We start from the raw sequence: 23,782 nt of genomic DNA, 5'->3' as shown, positions 1-23,782 counted from the left end.
CACTCTCTTCGACCGTCCTGCAACTCCTTTTTGCTCCCTTTTCAAAAGGTGGTTTTTTGGCACGCCCAAAAATGCAAAATGCCGCGCGCACAATAACAAAATATAAGGGGCCACAAACCAATTCACAAACTTGCAAAAAAAACACAAGATTTAGAGTGGGAGGATAACTACCGTTATCCCTAGGGACTCACTTTTTTTTTGGCGCGGCTTTGCTTTCAGCAAAAACCTTCTAACAACCGTTAGTTAAGCGAACATTTAAACCGTTTTGCTTAAAAATCATCTTTATCTTTAAACACACGCGCCGCGCGCAAACCGCTCCGATTCAAAACGCGTCCGCTCGCAGCGAATTCAAAATTCGAAATTTCTCAGTAAGACCTGTGCTAGGTTTAATTAAAAACGCGTAAAAGACAGACCAGGGTGTTTTTATTTTCTACATTTCGCAGCGGTTGGCAAAAGGTCACACTCAGTCAGCTGATTTCGAATTTCTCCCTTCCAATGGAACTTTGGTTCTGAAATGTATGTTTGCCTAGCACTTTCGCTGGGATTTTCAGTACTTACATAAATTACATAATATCATTAATAGCATTATTAATAGTTAAAATACCAAATACGAATTCAAAACCATAAATTCCAACGACTATTAATTTTGTTCCAACACCAGGGGAGCTTCCCTTTTCGGACGCATTGGCGCTTTCGCCACGATCATGTCAGAGATGGCATGGGCAGCACTACGGCGGTGTGTGTCTGGGCTAATCCGCCAGTTGACGATGTGGCAGCCCCGTTTTAAAACGGTAAATTGTTTAAACTTTTTTGATTTCACGTGTTTGCTGTTTTCTTGTTATTTTCGTAATTAATTGTGTTCTTCGCGGAAAATGCTTATTTTGCACCTACTGCTCTGGCCAGCTATAATAGCCAGTCTCCCCTCGTCGCCCTCCGCGGCCCAAAAAGCCGAGGTGGCCAAGCTGCGAAGCGAACTGGAAAAAGCTCTGGAGGACGACGGTGGAGCACCGGTGGGTAAATTGTATTTGAGGAGGTTTCCCATTAACCGAGATATCCGATTCTAGCCGGGAGTGATTGTGGCGCCTAGCTGGACCCAGCCGGCTGGCCATCCGCCCCCTGCGAAGGCCACCAAAGTGGTCGTGGACCATTCCACGCTCCGCAGCGCAGCCGCCATTCGCCAGGAGATTCAGCAGGCGGTGGCTCATCAGGGCCAAAAGCAGGAGGTACTGCAGCTGGAGGCGCAGCTGAAGGCCAGGGGCAGCACCAAGGAGAGCCCCGCCCAGGTGGCCACCAATCCCCGCCAGGAGCTGGTGGGGGCAGCTGACGAGGAGCAGGAAAAACAGGATCACCCACTGGAGGCCAATGTAGTGGAGTCGCATGCGTCTTCGCAGGGCATCGATCTGGAGCAACTGCAGCGCCTGGAGCTGTCGAAGAGGCGCACCCGCGACATGCTTATTCTAGGCGGCATCGAGGAGCTGCTGAACTTCAGTCTGCCCGCGGAGGTGGATCGCTGGCTTAGCCTGCAGGCCAATGGCAGCGCCTACCTGGTGGGCCAGCAGCAGGAGGGCTTCCTGGTGCTAACCGACGACTTCAGGCCCTTGCAGACCTATGACCATCCGTCTCCCGTGGCCGCTTTACTCGGATTAGATCGCTGGAACAGCAGGATGCATGTGCAGGAGGGTCTGCTGCTGGTGGCCTCCGAGGATCAGCTCATCTGGCTCCGCTTGAACGCCAGTTTAGGACTCGCACCCTTCTGGCACTGGCCACTGGCCACGAATCTGACCAAGATGGCCGCCTTCAACTTGGAGGGACGTGACTTCCTCGCCCTCGTCGAGAACCGCACGCTCAGCATCTACGCCTTTGACCTGGAGGCCGAGGAGTTCTGGATTGCACAGCGGGTGCAGCTGCCCGAGACGATCTCCGACTTGGCCATCCTTGACACGGGCAGGGAACTGCTCCTCGCAGTGGGCCAGTGGGATGAGGCGCTGATTTACGCCTGGAGTGCCAGGGGAGAGTCGCTGCAGCTGCGCCAGAAAGTCGGAGCACCTGAAGTGACCGGCATAACTGCATTCCAGATGGGCGGACGCAGCTATTTGGCGCTGGGTGGCACACTGCCTCAGATCCTGGTCTATATGCAGGGCCAATTGGTGCCGCGCACCATTCTCGGCCAGAATTTCGGCTTTGTGGAGCACTTCCTGCCCGTTCCCGTGCGCAGTTACCGCGATGACCTGCTCTTGCTCGTCCAGCACCGAGTTGTCTTCGATCCCCATTCACTGCTCGTCCTGGAGGTTCTGGTGTGGAACGGTGAGGCCTTCGAGGCGGGCTTGCCGCCACCTTGTGGTGCCACATTCGGAGCAGGATGCATGCTGGATCAAGACCGTGAGTCGGGCATTGCGGGATCTGTCCTCCTCCGACGACTGGATAAGCCGCCTCTGGTGTTGGTGCCCAGGAAACAGGCTCCTTCGGGCATCTTCCGGCTGGAAACTCAATTGCTGGCAAGGAATTCGGAGACACAGGACTTGCAGGAGATCAGGGAGTTCATGGAGGACTGGGTGCTCGAGCAGGACAAGCTGATTCATCTAGCCGAGGAGCTCTTGGTGGAGGAGCAGCAGGATAGTCCGCATTACGAAGAGGTATCAACTCCTTTGGTCGTCAACGAGGACGGAATCATTGAGGAACTGTTCGTGAATGAAGCCCGCTGGACGGGAGCGGATGCTGCTGTGGATATGGACGAATTGATCCAGCAGATTCTCCAGTTAAGCGAGCAACTGAGTTTCAAGCGATCGAAGCGTCAGCCAGAGGCCCTCTTCAACTTTCACTACGAACAACTGGAGGTGGAAGCCATTGAGGCTGGAGAACTCTTCCTGGAGAGCCTAAACCAGGCGCCTTTCTACATCCAAAACGGCTCCCTGGAGTTGCCCCTGGGAATCCTCAATGTTCAGCAATTGCAACTACTGGAAGCTCCACAGGAGGAGCTCGTTCCCATCGAGGGCACGGGCACTGAATCCCACGAGACGCTGCAGCTGGCTGGGGATTTGGATTGCATATTTATCAATGGCATGGCGTGCGAGAAGCTGCTTCAAGAGCTAGTGTGGCGTCATCAACCGATCAAGCTTTCCCAGCTGGGCGTGGAGGGAGTAAGTTGGCTTCTTCCTGTAATTTATTCCACTGCTTATTGTTTTTGTGACCTCCGACAGGCTGTCATCTTCGAGGATGTACTGCATGTGAACTCCCTTAACGATCTAAGTTTCCCCGGAGACTTTCTGTGGTCGCAGGGCAACGAGACAAGTGTTGTCCAGGCGCCCAAGGAGTTTACCCAAACGCTCTGTAAGTAGTTTAGTGAGAAAACAGAATATTCCCTTTGTGATATCCAATCCTCAATAGCTGTCAATGCGGTGGACACTTCGGGTACCATCAACGCGGTGAGTCCGCAGGATGTCATCACCCTCAGTGATTCGCAGGACTGGCCGGGTTGGGTGACCTTCTCGCATCTGGAGGTTTCCGAGGAGCTGGAGGTGAGTAAACAACCATATGACAACCAATCATTAATAACTAATCCCCTGCAAACAATCAGCTAAATGGAAGCGCCCAGGGACGCCAGTTCGAGGAGGCTCCCTTGAATCCCACTCTGCTGGAGTCGCGTCTAATCCAAGCCGACTGCCATTTCGATCAGATTTTCGTCCGCGGACCTGTACGCCTGCTTGGAAAGCTGGACAACGAGAGCTTTGACTCCCTGCTTGGAGATCTCGTCCAGCGTTCGCCGGACCCCGGCCAGGAACTACTAGTAGTCGGCGCCAAGCGGGTTAATCAGCTGCTCCTGCCAGTGGACGCCCATGTGGCAGATAATCAGCTCAGTGGGATTCCCATCGATGACTTTGTGACCAAGCATACGCCGCAAACACTTCGGAATCTCACTGAACTGGGAGGATATGTTTACTTCCACCAGCTGGAGTTGGGGAAAGACTCCTCCTACGATGGCGTTCGCCTGGAGGAACTTCTCTCCGAAAGCCTGCGACTGGATGGGCCATCTCCTGTGACTTCCACCCTTACCCGCCTGCGGTTTCTTGGACCTCCGCCGGAATTCACCAGCCTGCAGGTGGACAGCACTTTAAATGGGGTGCCGCTGTCCAGTGGCTACCAGCTGCTCCATGAACCGCTCTATCTGAACAGAGCCAACTTCAGTCGCCTGGAGGCTGAGCAGGCTCAGGTGAACCACAATGTGGTTGGAGGCGGACTTCTGAATGGCCGAAACCTGGGCGATCTGCTCCGAGAGCAACCTCGCACTTGGTCGGGTGAAGTGCACGTCCAGGAACTGTTCCTCCCCCAGGGAGTGCAAGCAAATCAGCTGCAGGGCATAAAGGCAAAACTTCTGCTAGACTTCCTGGAGCAGCTGGACGAGCTGCCGCTGCTGATCCTCCAGGGTCGCCTGCAAGTGGAGCACATCGCCGTCAGCGGCTCAGTGCAAGTGGTGGGAACCTTGAACAGCCGAAACTTGAACGAGCTCCAGAGGCAGGTGGTGTGGTTGGATAGACCCAACGAACTAAGAACGCGTTGGATCCTGAGAGACCCTCCCCAGTTCCAGGGAAATCTCCAAATCCTGGGCAGCTTCAACGATCGCCTACTGCCCGAATTGCTGGATGACATCGTGCTGCGCTCTGACGGTCAGGAGGTGCTCCAAATCGAGGGCACCAAAAGCTTCCTGGCTCCCGTGCACGTTGAGGAACTTCAATTGGCCGCTCTCAATGGGATTCCCTTCGAACGTCTGGCCAACAAGGTGAATCCCCTTAACCTGACGGGAAATGTCCGAGTTCTGGGGCGGCTCTTTGTGGAGGATCTGCATCTCAATGGTGGGGTAAATGGGGATCCTGACTTTCCTAGTGAATTGGAGCAACTTCTTCGTTGGGATCCGACTACGCAAAGCTTCATCCATCGTGGAGTAGTGGAACTGCCACGGAAGCAACTGGACAATCTTGTGGTGCTGGGCCACTTGGGAAACCGCAGCCAAGAGCCTGTGCGGGAACTCTTTGACCAGCTGATCTTCAAGCAGCAGGAGAGGATTCACCTGCAGGGCCACAAGACATTTACGGGACGTGTCCGTATTGAAGATGGGGCATACATAAACAAACTGAATGGTCTCGATCTGGAGCAGCTCCTGGGATCTCTAATCTATGTAGATTCCCCGGAGGAGGTTGTTTTGGAAACACCCATACGCTTTGCAGCTCCCGTTAAAATGGATAACCTGCAGGCAGATCGTCTTGTACTCGCGGGAGAGCTGCTCGATGGATGCAATGTGAGCCAGTGGCTCCGGGACACCATCCGTGTAGATCGCGACTTTCAATGGCCCAAAAGTAAGTAGAGGTATTTGTGCAGTATAACTGCATTAAGAACCGATTTATAAATGTCATGTTAAGATTCTAGTTAGTTATCTGTCAGAGAAAGTTTGCATGAAGTTTATATTCTTCGGAAAACCATTTCATTTTTTCAATGTGATGTTAATTTAACGAGTGATCAATCTTAACTGAGTCAAAAGACACTATATTCAGTGCAATCTAGTTAATATGATGTTAATATATTACTTTTTTCGAATCAGCAATTTAACTGAATGATGAAATCTAACATGGCATTGAAAAATCGGGCCTAAATAATTTTATTTTCCAGTTTCCTTTGCGAAGGGATCGCTGGACGGGAATTCATTGGAGGTGGAGAAGCTTAACCAAGTGGATCTTTCGCGAATTGTCACCCGGCACACGGAGCAGCACCTAAGTGATCCCCTCCAGGCAGAGGACCTTATTCTTGATGGTCAACTGGTGGTGCGGGGCAAAGTCAATGGCCAGAATCTATCAAAGGAGTATGCCAACACTTTGATGGTGCGTAGAATCGTCCAATTTTCATTTTAATGCACTACTACTTCCATTACAGACTAACCCCTTAAAAGAACAGCACGTGGAGACGCCCCTATTTCTATCCAGCATTTTGGTCAGCGGATCTCTGGAGGTTACTCCTCCCGTAAGCGGCCTAAATCTGAGCGATGTGGCCACTTTGGAGGAAGATCCAGTGTGCCTGCAGTCACCCCTGTATTTTGCCACCCTCCATGCTCCGTTTTTAAAAGCGGATCAGAATCTAAACGGATTCAATTTCAAGGATTGGTACGAAGGAAGTCTGTGGGCGCGGGGCAGGGCGCAGCAGGAGATCAGCGGCAACTGGCGGGTTAAGAAACTTCAGGTGAAGCAGGCGGATGAGCTGCGACCACGTCGACAAACTGCCGAGGAGAGCTACCGGGAGTTGTGCGAGGGTTTGGCCAGGATCCTCCTGCCCTATCAAGTGCAGAAGCTGCGCAAGAGTTTCTTCCTAAAGCAGGAGGAGGATCAGGAAGATATTCGTCGGATTTTTGCTTTGGAGGCACCCGAAGGCATCAGTTACCTTCTGGTTAACGAGCAAGGCTGCTGGACCCGCATCCACCGCTGGAATGGCACCGCATTCGATCGATCAGGTGCCTTCCAGAGCGGACCCGTCGACGAGGTGGCTGTTTTGAGGGTGGGCAACAAGAGTTCCAACCAGGAGTTCTCCTTCATGACCAGTTACGAGATGCAGGATGATGAGCAAGAAGCTAGCAGGAACTGCAGCGGGCTGAAGCCCATACTTTTAAGCTGGAAAATGAACAAGACAAGGGATACCGAGCAGATGGATATACCAGCCGATACCTTGAGAAATCTCAGGGAGCAACACGAGCAGCTCAAGAATCCGCTAGTGCCAAATCCCAGTTACCAGCAGGCCATCAAGTACCTCAAGCGACCCACCATCGAATCCCAGCTGGGCTCGCAGTGGCAGGAGCAAAGGGAACTGGATCCCGCAGAACTGGCCAGGATGCGAAGACGTCTACTGGACATCCTGGAGTTCCATCTGCAGGCGGAGGTAAACATCACCCAGCTGAGTATTCCCGAGAGCGATCTGTTCGACGAGCACCTGGTGGAGGACTTCCTGGAGCTCATGCGCCAGCTGCACAGCCTGCGACGTCGTCTGAACACCGACACTCTCCCGTTGCCGGATACTCCGGCCAGAGTCCTGGCCGCTCGGAGTGCCCAGCTCATCTGGCCCACGCTGCAGGAGTTGCGGGGAATCTCGAATGAAAACGGCACTGGCCTGCAGGAGCTCGTGCTCGAGCAGACGCTGCTGGATGTGCTGGCGTTGGCCAACGATGAGAATGGATCTGGGGATGATGAGAAGCTGCATGCCGTCATTGAGAGATTGAGGAGCCTAAGGGAGGAGCTCCGTCAGGCGGAGCGATACCAAGAGGAAGCTTCAGGCTCCTCTTCGGACAAGGAAGAGCAGTTTCTGCCGCTTCCCAGAGCCGACTGGAGACCCGTCGCCACCCTCCGCTTGATTGTGGGGCCCTCCAGCCGTGCCCGGCTCCTCTACGCCCGTCTGACCGTTGTGACACCCAAGGATGGCCCTCCTCCCACCACGCCCTCCACTGCCCCAGCCGCCCACATCCAGCTGCATCATGCCAATGGATCGCTCTTTCAATCCCTGGCAGCGGAGCGTGGAGCCCGCCACCTGACCACTTTGCGGGTGCGGGATGAGACGCTGCTGGCCTTCGTGGAGGGATGCTGCCGGATACGGGTGCTAATCTACCGCGGAGTTCAGGGATTCGTGGACTTTTCCCGTTTTCGAGCTCCTCGCAATGTGGGTGGTAATGGCGATGGAGAGGTGTTGCAATTACTATCCCTACGCTTGTCCCTCAACCGACCACCGGGAGCCATGTACTCCTTGGCTGTGGTCCAGGCCAGGCGCGTCACATTCTACGAACTGGTAATAGCCGGATTACTAGAACCGTGGATACAATGCCAATAGGCGGAAATCTGTCGGAGATTCCCTTGAATGAATTTTTTTGCTTCTAATATTTCACATAAAACGTGTTTGGAATTGATGTTATAGCTAGGATCGTTCAGTTATATCTTTGTGCGAGGTTAATACTTTATATGTCGCATGTGTATTTATAAAGATATTTGTTTTCTTGGTTGTAAATTAAATGTTAAGGTGTTTATGTTAATAAACATAACTGTTTTCTTAAATATGTGAAAAGATATATATATTATTTAGAACCGCAGTCTTTTAGAGACTCGCTAGAATGAAAATCGTAATTCAATTCCCTTGTTTCTTGTATATCAAATGAAAAGTGTTTAAAATGGGTAGTAAGTATAGAGATTATAATGTTAGTTTAGGGTCCTTTTGTTAGATCTCTGTGAGCTGTTGGACTCTATATCATACATGTTATGACAATTTGTTTTTGGACTTACTTAAAAAAACACACTTTAACTATATAGATATATCTTTATTTCAAGAGCTCTAGTTACACATATACATAGCATTAACCACGACTTTGTGCTCGGTGATTGACTCTTACAGCCTAGGCCCGACTTACGACTACGGGTCCCCGGATGGCGGATACCGAATTCCGGATCCCGAATCCCGATCCCTGATCCGAGGGGGAAGCAAATTGAGAGGACAGTGACTACAATAAATACACACACATTACGATAACAAGCGGCTGGATAGGATTAGGATTAGGAAGAGGACGAGGAGGTGGAGAGGGGGAACATATGTACAGCTAATCGATCCAAAGAAACACTCCTACGAGGGAATCTTCACGGGCAGAAAGAGGCGCGGATCCCCGATCTTGGGGCTCAGTCGAACCACCACCTGGTCATCGCCGTCGCCCACCTCGAGGAACGAGTTCCAGTCGGCCAGGAAGTAGAAGCCATTCTTCTTCTTCGGCGGTGGTGGCTCCTCGCTGACGGGATCGGGTCCAAATGAGTCGGCCAAGTCGTCGAGGGACCCGTTTCGGGATTCCTCAGTGGTGGTGGTGGTGGTGCTCGTACTAGTGCTACTCGTTCCCTCATCCTCCTCGGCTGCTCCTTTGGTGTCGCCATCGGTGTCGTCCAAGCCCAGACTCAGGCTGATCTTGGTCGGGGCTTGGGTGGTGGTGGCCGGCTCCTCCTCCTTGCCACTAATCTCCGTGGTGGCATTTGCATCGCTCTGTCGCCTCGCCTTGAGGGTCTCATCCTGACCAGTTTGCAGAGACTGCAGATAGGCGGCATCCGGATTCGGTCTGGTGACGAAGCTCGGTGGAGTCGGCGTCACCTGGTCCAGGCTCACGTTGAGCTGCTGTAGCTCCTGCAGATTGCTGATCAGGCGCTGCAGCTCGCTGAGATTGGCCTTGGAGTCATCCCGCTTCTCCTTGGGCGTCTCGGGCTCTGGCTTTGCCAGCTGGTAGTTGAACTCACTGAACTCCGCCATGAGGTCGCCATCGAGCTCGCCCTCCCGCTCCTCGTCTTCATCCCCTGTCAGATCCTCGCCCTCATCGCTGCGCCGGCGGAAGCCCAATCCCTTGACCACGCCCATGGGCAATCCCTGCTTGGGCGCCAGTTCGGTGCTCACACCAATCCGATTGGCCGCCCGCTTGATGGCCGCCTCGATGATCTTGGTGGCACTGAAAACGGGCAGCTGAAGGCTGCTCTCCGTGGCGGGCTTGGGCTCCGGAATGGGCCTTATCCTGGGACGACTGGTGGTCAGCGAAAAGACCGCCGGCGAGGAGGTGTCATGTGCGGGAGCCGGAGTGGTGGTTGTGGTACTGGTGGTACTGGTCGTTGTGGTACTCGTGGTCGAAGATGTGGAGGAGGAGGTGGCCTGCAGCTGGCTCTCCAGCTGCAGCGACAGCTCGTGGGGCAGGGCCACGCCCAGTTTCTGCAGCTGCTGGGTGTTGTAGAGCAGCTTCTGCAGCTCCTCGAGATCCGGCTGCCTGGGCGCCGAAGTGGGCGTGGTGGGTGCTCTCCTGGCGGGCACGAAACGTGGAGCAGCCGGCGTGGTCTGCGCCGTCTTGTAGATGGGCTGCATGTGCTGGTAGCTTTGCCGCTCGCCCGTATCCTCCAGGCCACCGAAGAACTGCTGCAGCTGGCCAAAGTCTGGCGAGGATCCACGCTGCGGATGGGCGGGCTGGCTCATGGCCAGTTCCCGCAGCTCCTCGCTGGAGGATTGCGAGGGCGTCGGAGGCTTCTGAGGCTTCTGGTAAACGGGCAGATCCAGTTTGAGCTCCGGCTCCACCTCCTGCTCCCTGGCCGGCTGGGCATAAACGATGTGGGCTCCATTGAGGGTCTTGACATTGGGACTGCGCACCGAGGCTGCGGTCACCAGCTGGGACTGCGATTGGGTCACCTGATCCGTCCGCAGTTGCACTCGCTCCAGCTCCTGCACCTTGCTCAACAGCTTCTGCAGCTGCACGTAGTCCTGCGGATGCACTTCGTCCTGCTGGAGCAGCCCATTGCTGCGCTCAAAGTGACTGAGAGGTCTCTGCTTGGAGGTGGATGCCGCCGTGGAGATCTCCACTTGCCCGCCGCCGGGAAGAAGGGAGGCTGAGGTGGGTGACAGCTCCTGCAGGTGAGCAAAATCGTTGCTGGGCAGACTGAGCCCTTGACCCAATCCTGCCCTGTAACCAGCCACATTTCTGGTGAGGAAGTTGGGCGGTGTGGTGGGCTGCTGCAGTTGCTCCAGCTGCTGGACACGCGTGATCAAGGCCTCGAACTGGGCATGGTCCACCGAGGGAGTGGGTCTGGGAGTGGTGGTGGTTGTGCTCGTGGTTGAAGTGGTGCTAGTGCTAGTGGAGGTGCTACTCGTGGTCGTCTTGGGTTGCTGCTTCTTCTTGCCGTTCCTGGCCTGCTCGTATAGCTTCTCCAGCTCGCGATCGTCGCTTAGCAGGCGCTGCAACTGGAGGAGATCGGCGGCTCCCAGGGAGTTGCCCTGGCCCAGACCGAAGCCCAATCCCAAGCCCTGATTCCTCGCTGGCTTCACGGTGGTGGTGCTCGTTGTGGTGGTCCTGCTGGACTGCTCCAACTGCTGCAGCTGCTTGAGGATTCGCTGCAGCTCACGGGCTTCGCTCTGGGAACGGGATGGAGCAGGAGGGGGTGTGGTGGTGCTAGTGGTGGTACTGGTAGATGAACTGGTGGTGGAGAAACGGCTGCTCAGGGATTGAACACTCGGATTGGTCGCCTTGATCACATTCTCCGGATTGATCTTTAGCTTCTCCAGCTCCTGGAGATTCTGGAGCAGCTTGGACAGCTCATCGGAGCTGGTGGGCGTGGTCTGGTGGTTGCCCCCGTTGGCAAAGTTCAGGTCTATATTGGGATCGATTCTCCGGCGAGGCTTCTTGGCCTCGATGAGCAGTGGCTCCCCATGGGTGATGAGGGGCACGGGTGCGGGAGTGGTAGTGGTGGTGGTGCTGGTACTGGTGGTGGTGCTAGTGGTGCTAGTGGTGGTACTCCTCCTTGCCTGTGGCTGCGATTGCAGACGCTCTAGCTCCTGCAGATTCTCCAGGAGCTTGGCCAACTCGGCGTTTCCGTGGGATGGCAAACGTGCCGTCGCCGTGGACAGTTCCGTGTGGGCACCAGTAGGCTCCTCCGTGGGCTTGGCCCCTGCCTCCTTCTTCAGCGCCTTTGGAGCCTTCTTCACGATTCCAAAGCGGGTCAGATAGCCCTCCACCTCGGGCTTCACCCGCAGCTCTTCGCCAATGTTCAGGGGCTTGAAGTTGGAGTACGCCTCCGGTCGTATGCGGGCTCCCTGGAGTCCCCTGAGATCGGCCACCGCCACCACCGATGGCTGCGGAGCACTCTCCGCCGGATAGTAGTCGTCCATGGCATAGCGCTTGTGCGCGGAGTCACTTTTGCTGCCTGAAACGATGCCCAGGCTCTCGAGGATGTCCGCCACGGGCTTCACCGTGCTGGAGGCGGAGGACGTACCCAATCCTCCAGAGGGTTTGGGCTTCCTCAAGAACTGCGCATTCTTGGCACTGTAATGGGAGCTGAATCGAGCGGCTGGCGGTGGAGGATTTGCTGGTGGATGAGCTGCTGCTGCGGTGAGCGGCTTGAAGTCCTGGTAAACCACAGGCGGTGGAGCTGGCGGATGATAGGTGGTGGCCTGCGGCATGGGCCGGAACTGCTGCTGGAGAGGATTCCCCACCGCCAGGCTGAAGGCCGGCTTGTATGTGGTGGCCGCCACTGCGGGATTCCCGCCGGGCACCGTACTCCGCGGCAGAGCGCTGGGATCCGGGGTGAGGAACTTCACGGGATCCGGCGGCGTGTAGGCATCGATGACCCGGGTCACCGGAGGACGCGTGTACAGCTCCTGGAGATTCTCCTCCGTGTTGTTGTCCGTGTTGAAGGGCAGGACAAGCATAAGGGCCCGCATGCTGTCCGCCCGGCTCATGTCGCCCGCCTCCAGGCTCTTCTCGTACTCCTCGCGGGTCACCTTCTCGTACAGCTCCTCGATCTCGCCACTGCGAAGATTGGGGTATTAGCATTGGACTGTCTTGGGCCAGGGGGAAACCCATCACCATTGCCCACTCACCGGGTCAGTCTCGGCAGAGCCGGATCGTTGGCCAGGATCTTCTGCACCTCGTCGATCGTCTGCTCGATCTCCGGCGGCTGGAAGAAGCTCTTGTCCAGCTGCTGGCGCACATTCCCGCCCTGGATGGTGGGCAGGGCTCGCGTCACGACCCCCACTTGGAGGAGGGCGATCAGCGCCAGGCACCCACGGAGCATCCTGCTCGAGGACTGCAAAGGAAAGGCCCCAGAGAAAGTAGTAATATAGACTAAATTACTACTGAGGAACTGCTTACAAAATTATATTTTTGCCCAAAAATTCCTCACTCTAATTTTTGCCCAAAAAAAAGAATTTTGTCAGTCATTGTGCAAAATATGATCAGAATACCATACCTCGTTAAGCTCAAAACGTAAATGCTAATCTATTGGCATTTACATTTGAAAGCTTTAATTTCTGACCAATTTTCCCAAAAAATTATGATGTCGTTTTGTCTGAAATCTTTCTACCTATTTTTTGACCCAAAAAAAATAGGTATTTGGGCAATCATTTTGCGAAGTAAGGTCGGAATAGGGAATGCCATACCTTGTTGAGCTCGTAATTAAATTCCCAATCGATTGGCATTTAAACCAGAAAACTTTAATTTTTGAAAAATTTTCCCAAAAAAAAACCGAGGTTACCCTTATGAAAAATGTGAAATTTAGTCAAAAAATAAATTTCCCGGAATGTGATGCGGATCGGAAGCCTAGGCTGTTAGCTGGTCAAAACAGTCGGTCTTTCAGCTGTGCTCCTTCTTTTGACCAAGTTACGACTGAAAAACTGCAAAAAATTATGGTATTTTTGTCTGAAATCCTTCTACTTATTTTTTGACTAGAAAGAAACTAGGTATTTTGGCAATCATTTAGCGAAATAAAGTCGGAATATGGAATGCCATACCTCGTTGAGCTCGTAATTAAATTCCCAACCAATTGGCATTCAAACCTGAATACTTTAATTTTTGACAAATTTTCGCAAAAAATCATGATGATAAAAATTGAGAAATTTGGTCAAAAAATATATTTCCGGAAAAGTAATGGGGGCCGGTAGCCTAGGTTGTTAGCTGCTCAAAACAGTCGGTCTTTTAGCTGTGCGTCAAGGTTTGACTAAATTACGTGAAAATCAGTTAAGAAAATTGTATTTTACGCCAAGCTATTCTATATTATTGTAATAATAATTATTGTATAAATGTTGTTCGAAATAACTTGTTCCTAATTATCCAGCATAAAAGGCAGAGATTACAGTTATGGGAATAAAAATCAAAACAAAAAATGTAATCGAAATTAATTTAAAAGACTATTACCGCTACAGTCCCTGAAGGATCATAATTTTTCCCAGACCGTAACTTCTCTGCCTATAACTATAGCCATGGAAATTTTACCAACCAAATTCTGTGGTTTAATTCATTATTAATCTTTACAAGAATCTTGTTTCTATATTTTGGTTCTATTAGTTGGAAGATGTTATATGTTAAATAATATCATGATATAATTTCAGTAGTGAATACTCTACAATATGTAATCTTTACCCAAGGCATCAAGAAAAAAGTTCAACACTCTAAAAATAACTTGGCCAAAACCCATACGACACCTTTCGTTTTCGTGTTTCCTCGCTTTTGACTTCCTCCCCGATTGAATGACCCACCGACCCATCGACCACTCAAGCATATTAACCGACCACTTCCAGTTCGGTAGCTTCATCAACGTCCATCAACGATGGTAATAATCGGGTGGCCATGTGTGCGGTTTTTTTTCACAATCACAATCACAGTCGCATTTTGCAGATCACAGATCACAGATCACGGATCTCGAGTCGACTCCCCGAGACAAAAGTTTCCGCCCAGGAAAAACTGGAGAATGGGAGAAGTAATAACCGACTACTCACAACAAACTCAAATGAAATTGAAATGCATGACAAATTTTCGTCAAAAGTCGACAGCGACGACGAAAGTAGAAAAAAACCTATTAAAAACCAACCTATAGAGATAGATGGAAAAAATAGTACCCAAAGACGGCGACAAATATGTGGACAAGTTGTACAAATTTACTAAACCAACGAATGCAGCAAACAAGACGTAACTTAAAATCAGAAAACACTTGTGGCCAAGTGGAGTGTGAATCACCGGCATTAGCCAAGATTTTCGAGGATTACGCAACCGGAGGAGAGTGGTCAGGTCCTCAGATCAGGATGAGAGTGTTGCAAGAGCCTGGGGCGAGGGAAATGGAAATGGATGGACATTAAGATGGAGTTTGGTGGTTTGATGGTTTGGAGAGCCTGCGGCGAAGATCTTGTCCAAATTATAATAGCGCTTTTTGGAAACGAGTGGGGGGGGGGGGGGGTTGCTGTACTCCGGCTGTACTCCATCTATCGAACCTATCGGAGCGTTTAATTTTCACTTAATTGCCGTAGTTAAATCATAAATTAAATGAGTGCCGTAGAAAGCGATGACGAAGACGTTGACGAGATTGTCCAGCAGCGAAGCCGTTAGCGAAATGAACTGTTAGATAATCTGGTCGAAAACGTGTGCGGAGCTAGTTATGGCCAAGCTATGCCGCTCTAACTGAACTCAGTTACACCGAACTGAGCTAAACTGAACTAAACTAAGCTGCGTCTACGTGCCGGGCATTCTAAACGAGCGACAAATGAGGCAAATTGCAGTCGGGATAGGATTGAGGGGGTTAGGAAATGGGATTGGAATGGCAGCCGGTCATCTTGAAGTACCTCTGGAATGCTGTTGGTTCGGATCCATGCAGCGCAGAGATCTGTTTTGAGTTCCATTGGCATTCTCGTTAAATTTGTGGTAAGACTTATGCGAGGATGGGGTATAGTAAGCCCAAGTTATGTGAGTTTTTACAATGATTATTTAACCTAGCTCTAGACTTCTAAAGTACATCCTATTCCCAATATTCCAGCTCATTGTATCCCAAAATCCATCTATTGCAGAACTCAAGTGACGCTGGTTATAATGACCAATCCCTAGAATTTCAAAGTATATCTTATTTCCTGCATTCCAGCTCACTGTATCCCAAAATGTAGTAATCCCCCTAGTGCAGAACTCGAGTTACGGTGGGTAAGTTGACCAGTCTCTAGACATCCAAAGTATATCTCATTTCCAACATTCCAGCTCACTGTATCCCAAAATGTAGTAATCCACCTAGTGCAGAACTCGAGTTACGCTGTGTATGTTGACCAGTCTCTAGACTTCCAAAGTATATCTCATCCCCAACATTCCAGCTCATCGTATCCCAAAATTTGGTTATCCCGCCCGTGTAGAACTCGAGCTACGCTGGTTATGTTGACAGTTTGTAGTTCAATCTGGAATGATTCGCTCGCTCTACATGGCGCATACGCAATTTCATTTTGCATAGAGCGATTAAACCTCGAAAAGGGGAAAAATGCATTTAAATTTCATAATCGACTTTGCTCTGTGTGCGTGACTTTTTGCGTGTGTATAGGCCATATAGGTATAATCAAAACGCAAATAATTTGTTGCCATTGCGGCGGCAGGCACACGAAATGTGAGCCAATCTTGGGTGAGTGCTTTTCCAATCCAGTAAAAAAATAACCACAGTAGCCAAGCCGAGCCAAGACAATGATGATGATGACGACGACGGCGGCAGTGAAGCGCATTAAACCCAGAGCAACTCGGAGCCTCCTTGTGTGTGGTAACGATTAAACGTGTGTTAAGTAATTCCAGGCGCCAATTAATGCTTTAAGCTGCACCATAACCTAGTCCCTGGGACATCCATCAATTGAGCCAACCGCTTTGCTTCATTGTCAGCACTTCCCATTTTCCGTTTCAGATTTCCGTTTTCATTTCCATTTTCTTGACATTTCATTGTGCGATATGATCGTTATTAAAGCCGACACCTCGTGTGCCAAGGCGGAAGCCCGTCAAAAGTCCGAGCTAAAGGCCGTGATCCGGTGTGGAATGGCAGCTGTAGGAAATGTTGAATAATGGTCAGTCCAACGGCCAATGTAACCCGACTTCTGACAAGGCAATTATGATTGTGGAGAGAGAGTGAATGTGTTACTAATGCACTAATAATAGTTCTACACCAATAAAACTCTTTGAAGGGTCACCTAAGATCTCTCGAAGAATCATACAAATATACCATCAAACATAATCTTATCTATCTTCTATATATCAAACGCTATCCTCTCAAAACTATGAATCAACGCACAGCGAATATAACTTAAATGACACTATTTCATTTTATCATCATTCAAATTTTATAACTCTTAATTGATTTGCTATGGTAAATTGAGGCTTCCTTTGGTATTCTATACATATAAAACTCTCATTCAAATTTCAAGAATCAACAATAGATCCACACCTACTCCACGTTTTTACTAAATATTGTTATAGTAATGTAAACTTGTGTTAGGAACTGCTTTTGCGATCATAGCCAGCTTGATGTAAATGATTTAGGAGAACAACACGATCCTCTAATCCAATCTATAATATTACTCAATACAATTACTACTAAACTAAGGAAGACTGTTTCATTAAAAACCTTTGCAAAGTGTCAGCCTAAACCAAATATTTTAGGGATCAAAGTCCCTCAGACATCTATTCGTTACTTTTAGTGACCACATTGCACCCACATTTTGGTCCCAAGCCCTTGGCTCGAATGACTTTAACCGTGAACTTTTACGGCTTTTCAGTCACCCCTCCCTTTGGCCAGCAATCACAGGGCGATTTCCAGTAACAAGCGCAGCAAAAAAAGAGGAAACAGTGGTCTTCGTAAAAACAAAAGACAATTGTCTTCGGTCCAAGCGGCCGCTTCATTAGTTTGGCTTAATCAAGAGCAAAGAGCACTTAGCCTTGCTGGAAGCTGGCCAGCAGAGGTCAGCTTGATTAACTAGTCGTTAATCTACCTAGCTTCGAGAAGTACGATAAGTAAAGGTAACTCAATGGGTTTTGGTTACTTGGAACCGTAATCTGAGAAAATGATCTCGAAACGGTGTCAAAGCTACAGCTTTGTAGGTCAAAACAACAAGAAGAGTATTTACATTAGATCTAAGTCCAGGCAGGTACATAGGTATATCTTATTAACTAGTTATGAGTATTACTTTAAATTAAATTACAGTTTAAAGCCTATGCCTAAGAATTTGAGCAATAAGGGGTAATTAAAGTCAAAAAAGGTCTTAAGTTGATATTTCCAAAGGCCTTTCAATCATTTCCATCCTTTCCCAATGGAAACCTACTTCGATTTGAAGTGGGTGGTCCTTAAGGGAACCTTTCTAGCGCATGTTGGAAAATCTAGGAACCTTATTTGCCCGGTGAGGATTCATCAGAATAGTGTCCTACTTCCTTTCCCCCTGGAAACTTACTTCTGTTAACGGTAGTTCGTTTTGAGGGTCATCTTGGAAAATCTAGCAACCTTATTAGCACGTTTCCAGCTTATTCGTAAACTTTTTCCTAATTAAGTGGCTTTGGCCTGGTGACGATTCAACAGAATAGGTTCCTCCTTCCTTTCCTCCTAAAAACCTACTTCCTATAACAATGGGTGGCACTGCGGAGGATCTTGTAAAATCTAGCAGTCTTAATGGGTTTTTTACTAACTTATTTCTTATATTTTCCCTTATCAAATTGCCTTGGCCTGGTGAGGATTCATCAAAATAGTGTCCTCCTTCCTTTTCCCCTGAATATCTACTTCCGTTTGCAGTGGGTAGCTCTGAAGGTCACCTTTCTGGCTGTCTGGCGCATCTTAAGACCATTTCCGGCTCTTGGCTCTTGCCTCTGAATGGAAATGGACTTCGAGAAAGCGCTGCTCTCACTCCGAATCGGACGATTAGTCAGGCGACAGATTCGTCAGAGCTCCATCATCTGCCGTCTTCTCCCATCCCAGCATCCACACCACTTTTACTCGGCTGGATGGATGGAGCAGCTGCCATGTGCTCCATGGGCTCCTGGCCATTGTGGTTTTGCCCGTTTCGCCAGTCGGACCAGTGGACCGGTGGATTCTATTTGAGCCAACTGCATATGACAAGTGAATGTTGTTTTGGGCGGCAAAGCCAGGAAAAGCCAGTAACTACATAGCCCCCGAAACTGAACCAAGTCGCTGGCGAGGCAACTAACTTGGCCAACTGGCTTTAGCTTTTGGCTTTGGCTTTAGCTTAACTCGGACTTTGGTTTTGGGTTTGGTTTTGGTTTTGGTTTTGATTTTGGTCTTGGTGCTCGCTGCCCATTCGGGTTTGGACCTATTTGGATCTGTTTGACTTGTTTATTGGCACTTTTACCCAGTCGATTGATTTCTTGCCTTGGCAGATGCTTAATTATTGTCTTTATTATTGTCGGCTGTCCCTCTTCACTTTGTTTGTCAAGTGGTTTTGGCCCGGTGGTCGGTTGTTTCCCTTTTTATGGACACTTTCACCAGCGAATTGCCGAAAAAACAACGACAGTAATAATAAATATTAAAACACTTAACATGCCATGGCTTAATTTTTAAATTGTTTCTTTCTTCTTTCGGGTTTCTGTTTCTGCCTTCGGTTTACAATAGTTATGAAAAGATATTAAAAGTGTCGCTGGAATTGTTATGTGTTGTTTTCGTTGTTGGGATTATTTCACTGCCTGTTGAGGTGATTACAATGGAATGTTACTTCATTAGGCTTACTTCTTATAGGGTCTTTTGTTTGGCCATAAAGTATACTACTCAATTAAAACTTTATAATAGGTGGCATAGGTAAATGTTTGGCTTTGTCTATAAAACAAGAAACCCTTATGAAAGTTGTCTTATAAGACATTACAATACTCCACCTTACTCTAAAAATACGCCTTTTTCCTAACCCAAAGACTAAGCTAAGATCCTATTAACCCAATCACTGCACATGCAATCGGATTCCACTTTGCAATGCCCTTGTGTCAAGGTCGTTGCTGTGGTGCGGCCAATTCGAATCACGATTCACGAGTTCGTTGCCTAAGTCTTTTGTTTGCTGGCTGCTTTTCCACCACACCAACAACCTGTCACCAGGCTGGCTCCCCCCCAGCGGTTTTCCAATGGCCGTAGCCAATGGCCAACCAATTTTCAATTACATTTTCAATTTTCGGCCGCTCACGTTCGCCGCGCACTCCAAATTTTCAAATCAAAATCGAATCGAGACGCTTTTTCACAACTCTCAGAGGCGTCAAACTTTCAATGCACCACACACACACAGCTCACTACACAGTTAAAAAATATCAAAGAAATAGAAACCGAAATCAAATCGAAGCAAAACGCGAACACGCGACTGTCGCTTGGCTTCTGTATCGGTTGTGATTTTGATTTAGATATTGGTTTTGTTTCGTTTTCGGGCTCAAGCGCATGCGCGGCCTGCAGACCATTTTCAATGAGCGATCGCAGCGTACTGAGCCCGGTTGAAAGCCGTCTTGGCCAACTTCGCTGCTTTTGCTGCTGCTTTTGCTTCTGCTGCCTTTGCTGCTTTGCTTCTTCTCTGCTGCTGCTGCGACCTGGCCTCTTAGAAGTCGCAGCCAGAAAATACTCGATACATAAAACTAAAATCCCATTTGAAATGCATGGCATAAACTTGCATTTTCTTAGCCCAGTTAGACAACTTGTTAGCCTCACAGACACTGTCTATTAATTGCATTAAAAGCCATTACATAAATTGGTTCATTGTTAAAATACTTGGATAAAGTGAGCCAAAATAAAGACTTTTAATGTGCCTTTAAGGTGATTGATATATTTTCCATCACAATTAAGCTGTAATTGCTATTTCAAACATTTAATAATTAAAATTTGGCATAAAGGTAACGTATGTAGTTATTACTTCTTAATAAATAATATGATCTAAAATATACCCTTTTACTCTTTCTCATTACAATAAAGCTGTAAGTGCTATTTTAAACATTTTAAGGGTATAATCAAAAATGTAGTAATAAAAATCGTACATAAAAGGAACATTTATTTATATTTATTTCAATAGTTATATAAAGTTTTAGTGCACTTTTACTCTAGTGCTTGGGTACTATTACCTACTATTTCTTAAAAATATTAAATATTTTATAAAAATAGTATTAATAATTAAAAATTATTTAATAAATAATTTAGACCCTTTAAATGATTGTTTTATTTATCATAGCACTAACTTGTTCTGTTAAACATCATCATCAAACGGGTTATTAAATATTGAATAAATAAAGTCTTGCATACAGGGATCTTTAATTTAAAGCTTACAGCTTAAAATCTATAAGTAAACCCTTAATTCAGTGCTTTATCTTGATGAGTTCAGCATGACATAATGAGGGTTAAGTATACTTTTTAGCCGTTCTTATAGTTCCACCTCGGGCCAACTGATATGATCTCGTGCCGCAGTATCAATTAAAAATCGATTTGGCATAGAAGGCATTTCTGAGAGGGATTCCAAGCCCCAGGCGTGACCTGTCGCCAAAGCAGAGCTTCAATCTGTCGCTCGATCGCCGGTTAAAAGTGGCTGGTTCACCTTGACCAAGTACACTGTGAACCGCGATAAGGTGGAGGAGCTCGGTGGGTCGGTCAGATCCGTCGGATCCGTCGTATCTGGTGGATCGGGGAAGGTGAACAGGTGAACAGCATTCTGCCGCAGCAGACTGGTTTCGGCAGATGGGCGGCATTTCACTTTGGCCAGCGGCCAGCATCGCCTCTTTTCCCAATTGACAAATTCGATTGGTTTTCTCTCGCTTTCTGCTCCGCTTCGAAACGATTTGGTTTTTATTACAATGCGGTCTCTGGCACTGCTTTGGTTGCATAATGAAACGCATGTCTGGGGTCCGTCGATGGCCGATCGTCGATCGTCGATGGGCCTCAATTCACTCGACTTCCAGTGGTTCCCATTAGTGCACGCTGAACGGTCTAACCGACCGCCAAATGGTACAAGACCAGGTTCCAAAAGGAATATACGTATAGAGAGTGACTCAATTTGGAGCATTTAAGTTGCATTGCAATGATTGTAATGCTCTTGTACCTGGTGTTTTTAGGATGGTATCAAAACTTGCTTAGAAAACGATCGTTTTACATCCAAAACTTATAGAGGATCTCACAGAACTCGGCTCCCAAAAGGGCTATCATCAAAATATTTGGTATACGAACAATTTAGAGTGAACTTTTTTTGGAAAGCAAAGTCATTTACCATTCGTAATAATTTTTTTTTTGAGTGCTCAGGCAAACCTAGTTTCCAAAAACTTTGGGTTCATTTTGCGCTTGGCACGTTTTGCTTGAAATAATTAAAACGATTTTTGGTTATTTGTAACATTTGCCATTTACACACCACAGTGTTTACCTACTCGCCGCAAAAAGGGAGGATGAGGCTGCCTTTTTGTGTGTGTGACAACATTTGACACAATTTAACGCTGACGCGACAAATTCGTCTGCGGTCTTGGTTTGCTGAGCCGTGCGCCTCACTTAAAGTCTTTTTGGGAGGGGGATCTTGGGATTGGGGGTTCGGGATTCGGGGTTCGGGGTAGGTGGAACTTGGGGGTAAGGTTTGCCCAAGTGCTTTACATTTGGTGCGCTTGCGCTTTGACTTTGCCTTTTGCACACACTTGAATTGCAACACGGAAAGCAAGCGGCCACAAGGCGAATGAAACCAAACCAAACCAAACTTAAACTTAAACAGCGAAATATAAACGAAAACTGAAACAGAAAAATGACAAAGCCCATAACTCTTGACATGACACGGCCAAAATGCTTAAATGCTTGCCGGAGAACGGAGTGGGGCTTGGCATGGAAATATGGAACTTTGGAGCATCGCGCAAAATGTGAATTGCTTTTGTGCACCTTGGATGGGCAAAATTACGTTGGTCCTGGGTCGCAGACCAAATACCCTTCCTTTGTAAACATTTAATACATTTTTAGAATTATATACCTTGGTACACCAAAGTTTGTAACGATGATCCTATTGGAAACCTAGTTCTGTGAGACTCTCAGACAATCTGTGGCATTAATTTAGAAAATAGGAAATAAAATGATCATATTTTGTATGTTTATAAATCTACAAAACTTTCAAACATTTTTGGAATAATATACGTCAGTATACCAATATTTTTGATGATGGTCCTATTGGAAACCGAGTTCTCTAAGGCTCTCAACAAGTTTGTGGTATCATATAAAAATATATAAACTTTAACCGAACGGAACAAAAAAAAACAAAGATCAATTATTTAATAGTTAATATCAAAGTTGGATAACAATAGTATCAAATTGGAATTCGTGGATCTGATAAACCATACGACTCTTATTATTAATATTAACTTGCTAAAGAGCTACTTATTTATCTGTGTGGGATTATTAACTTGGATCCCCAAAGTACGAGGTGATAAGGCGTTGGCTGCGGCACTTGCCGTCTCTCCCGCTCTCTCCCCTTTCTCCGCCACCCTTTCTCCGCCGCCGCTTTTACTTTATTCGGCCATTCACTTTCTCCGTGTGTTGTTTGCTTTGCTAATTTCGGATTTGCCTTCGTCACAGAGCAACAACAACGAGAAAAGAGAAACAGCAAAACGGGCGCCAAACTGCTGCTGCTTACACTGTTGCCGCTGCAAATTCGTATGCAAAATTCCAAGAAATTATCCAATCGCGTGTCGGGGATTATCCAATTCCCGTCAATCCGAATCAATTCAAAACCAATCCAATTCCGAATGCAAAATATGCATATAGAGCATGCACTGCAGATCCGATACCAAATCGGGCTGCTCAATCTCCATCCGGGGGAGATTTCGTCATCATCAGGTGATGTTGGCCCAATTCTGGGGTTTCGGCTAACCGAACCCAGCAATGCCAAGTTCGTTGCCCAAGTCTTTCGATTTCGATGTTGGGCGGGGCCGCAACCGCCATCAAATCGACAAGCCATAAAGCTCAATCAGTCGATTGATCGCTGTTGTTAAGTAGACACGAAATTAGCTGCAAATTACAGGGGGGACACTCGAAAAGAGGCGGGGTTCTTCCTGGCCGGGCTGAATACAATGTGAAACCCGTAAAAATGTAATATCTTCCTTATATCATGGTGGGGGCGTAGCCAGGGGTGTTTTCCGGTGATATCCCATGTAAAACATTGTGTTTGTAAGTGTTATACAAGAAATTTGTTCGGAAAACCCCCTCTTAACCAAATCCTGCTTACGCTACTGTAACAGGGGTTTCTTTATCGGCACCGTTAAAAGTTATATCATTTTGAATCGATCCATAGATCAAAACAGCCTTAGAAAAAATTAAAATATCAACCATTAAAGTGGTCTAATCGTCACTGAATACCCAAGTTAGTTCGTTTTTTACTTGAGCCACTTCGTATCACTAGCAATCGTTCGAAATTACTTATCTTAGTTCCAAATTCTGTGGAACAGTTGAGCAGAAAACTAAAAATCAGTTCATTTAACATTCTTGAATGTTAAATACAAGTTTCCACC

At 48.1% G+C, this 23,782-nt stretch overlaps 2 protein-coding genes across 2 annotated transcripts; one reads left to right on the top strand and one right to left on the bottom strand.

Annotated features, from left to right (window-relative positions):
• Positions 1–782: 782 nt before the first annotated feature.
• On the top strand, positions 783–8,146 carry fs(1)N (female sterile (1) Nasrat). Its single transcript, XM_017081744.4, has 7 exons — positions 783–1,010; positions 1,065–3,137; positions 3,198–3,327; positions 3,385–3,515; positions 3,575–5,348; positions 5,659–5,867; positions 5,920–8,146. Exons 1-7 carry the CDS (start codon positions 873–875, stop codon positions 7,849–7,851), a joined length of 6,387 nt encoding a protein of 2,128 aa, XP_016937233.2. The 5' UTR covers positions 783–872; the 3' UTR covers positions 7,852–8,146.
• Positions 8,147–8,359: 213 nt separating this feature from the next.
• Positions 8,360–19,766, bottom strand: LOC108015429 (serine-rich adhesin for platelets). Its single transcript, XM_017081862.4, has 3 exons — positions 19,445–19,766; positions 12,397–12,602; positions 8,360–12,325 (listed from the first exon to the last, which is right to left on the bottom strand). Exons 2-3 carry the CDS (start codon positions 12,588–12,590, stop codon positions 8,632–8,634), a joined length of 3,888 nt encoding a protein of 1,295 aa, XP_016937351.2. The 5' UTR covers positions 12,591–12,602; positions 19,445–19,766; the 3' UTR covers positions 8,360–8,631.
• Between the last annotated feature and the right edge of the window lie 4,016 nt (positions 19,767–23,782).

The sequence above is a fragment of the Drosophila suzukii genome, chromosome X (assembly GCF_043229965.1).
Source record: "Drosophila suzukii chromosome X, CBGP_Dsuzu_IsoJpt1.0, whole genome shotgun sequence".
Lineage (NCBI taxonomy): Eukaryota > Metazoa > Arthropoda > Insecta > Diptera > Drosophilidae > Drosophila > Drosophila suzukii.
The sequence above is the reverse complement of the archived record's forward strand: the minus strand, read 5'-3'. Positions and strand labels throughout refer to the sequence as shown.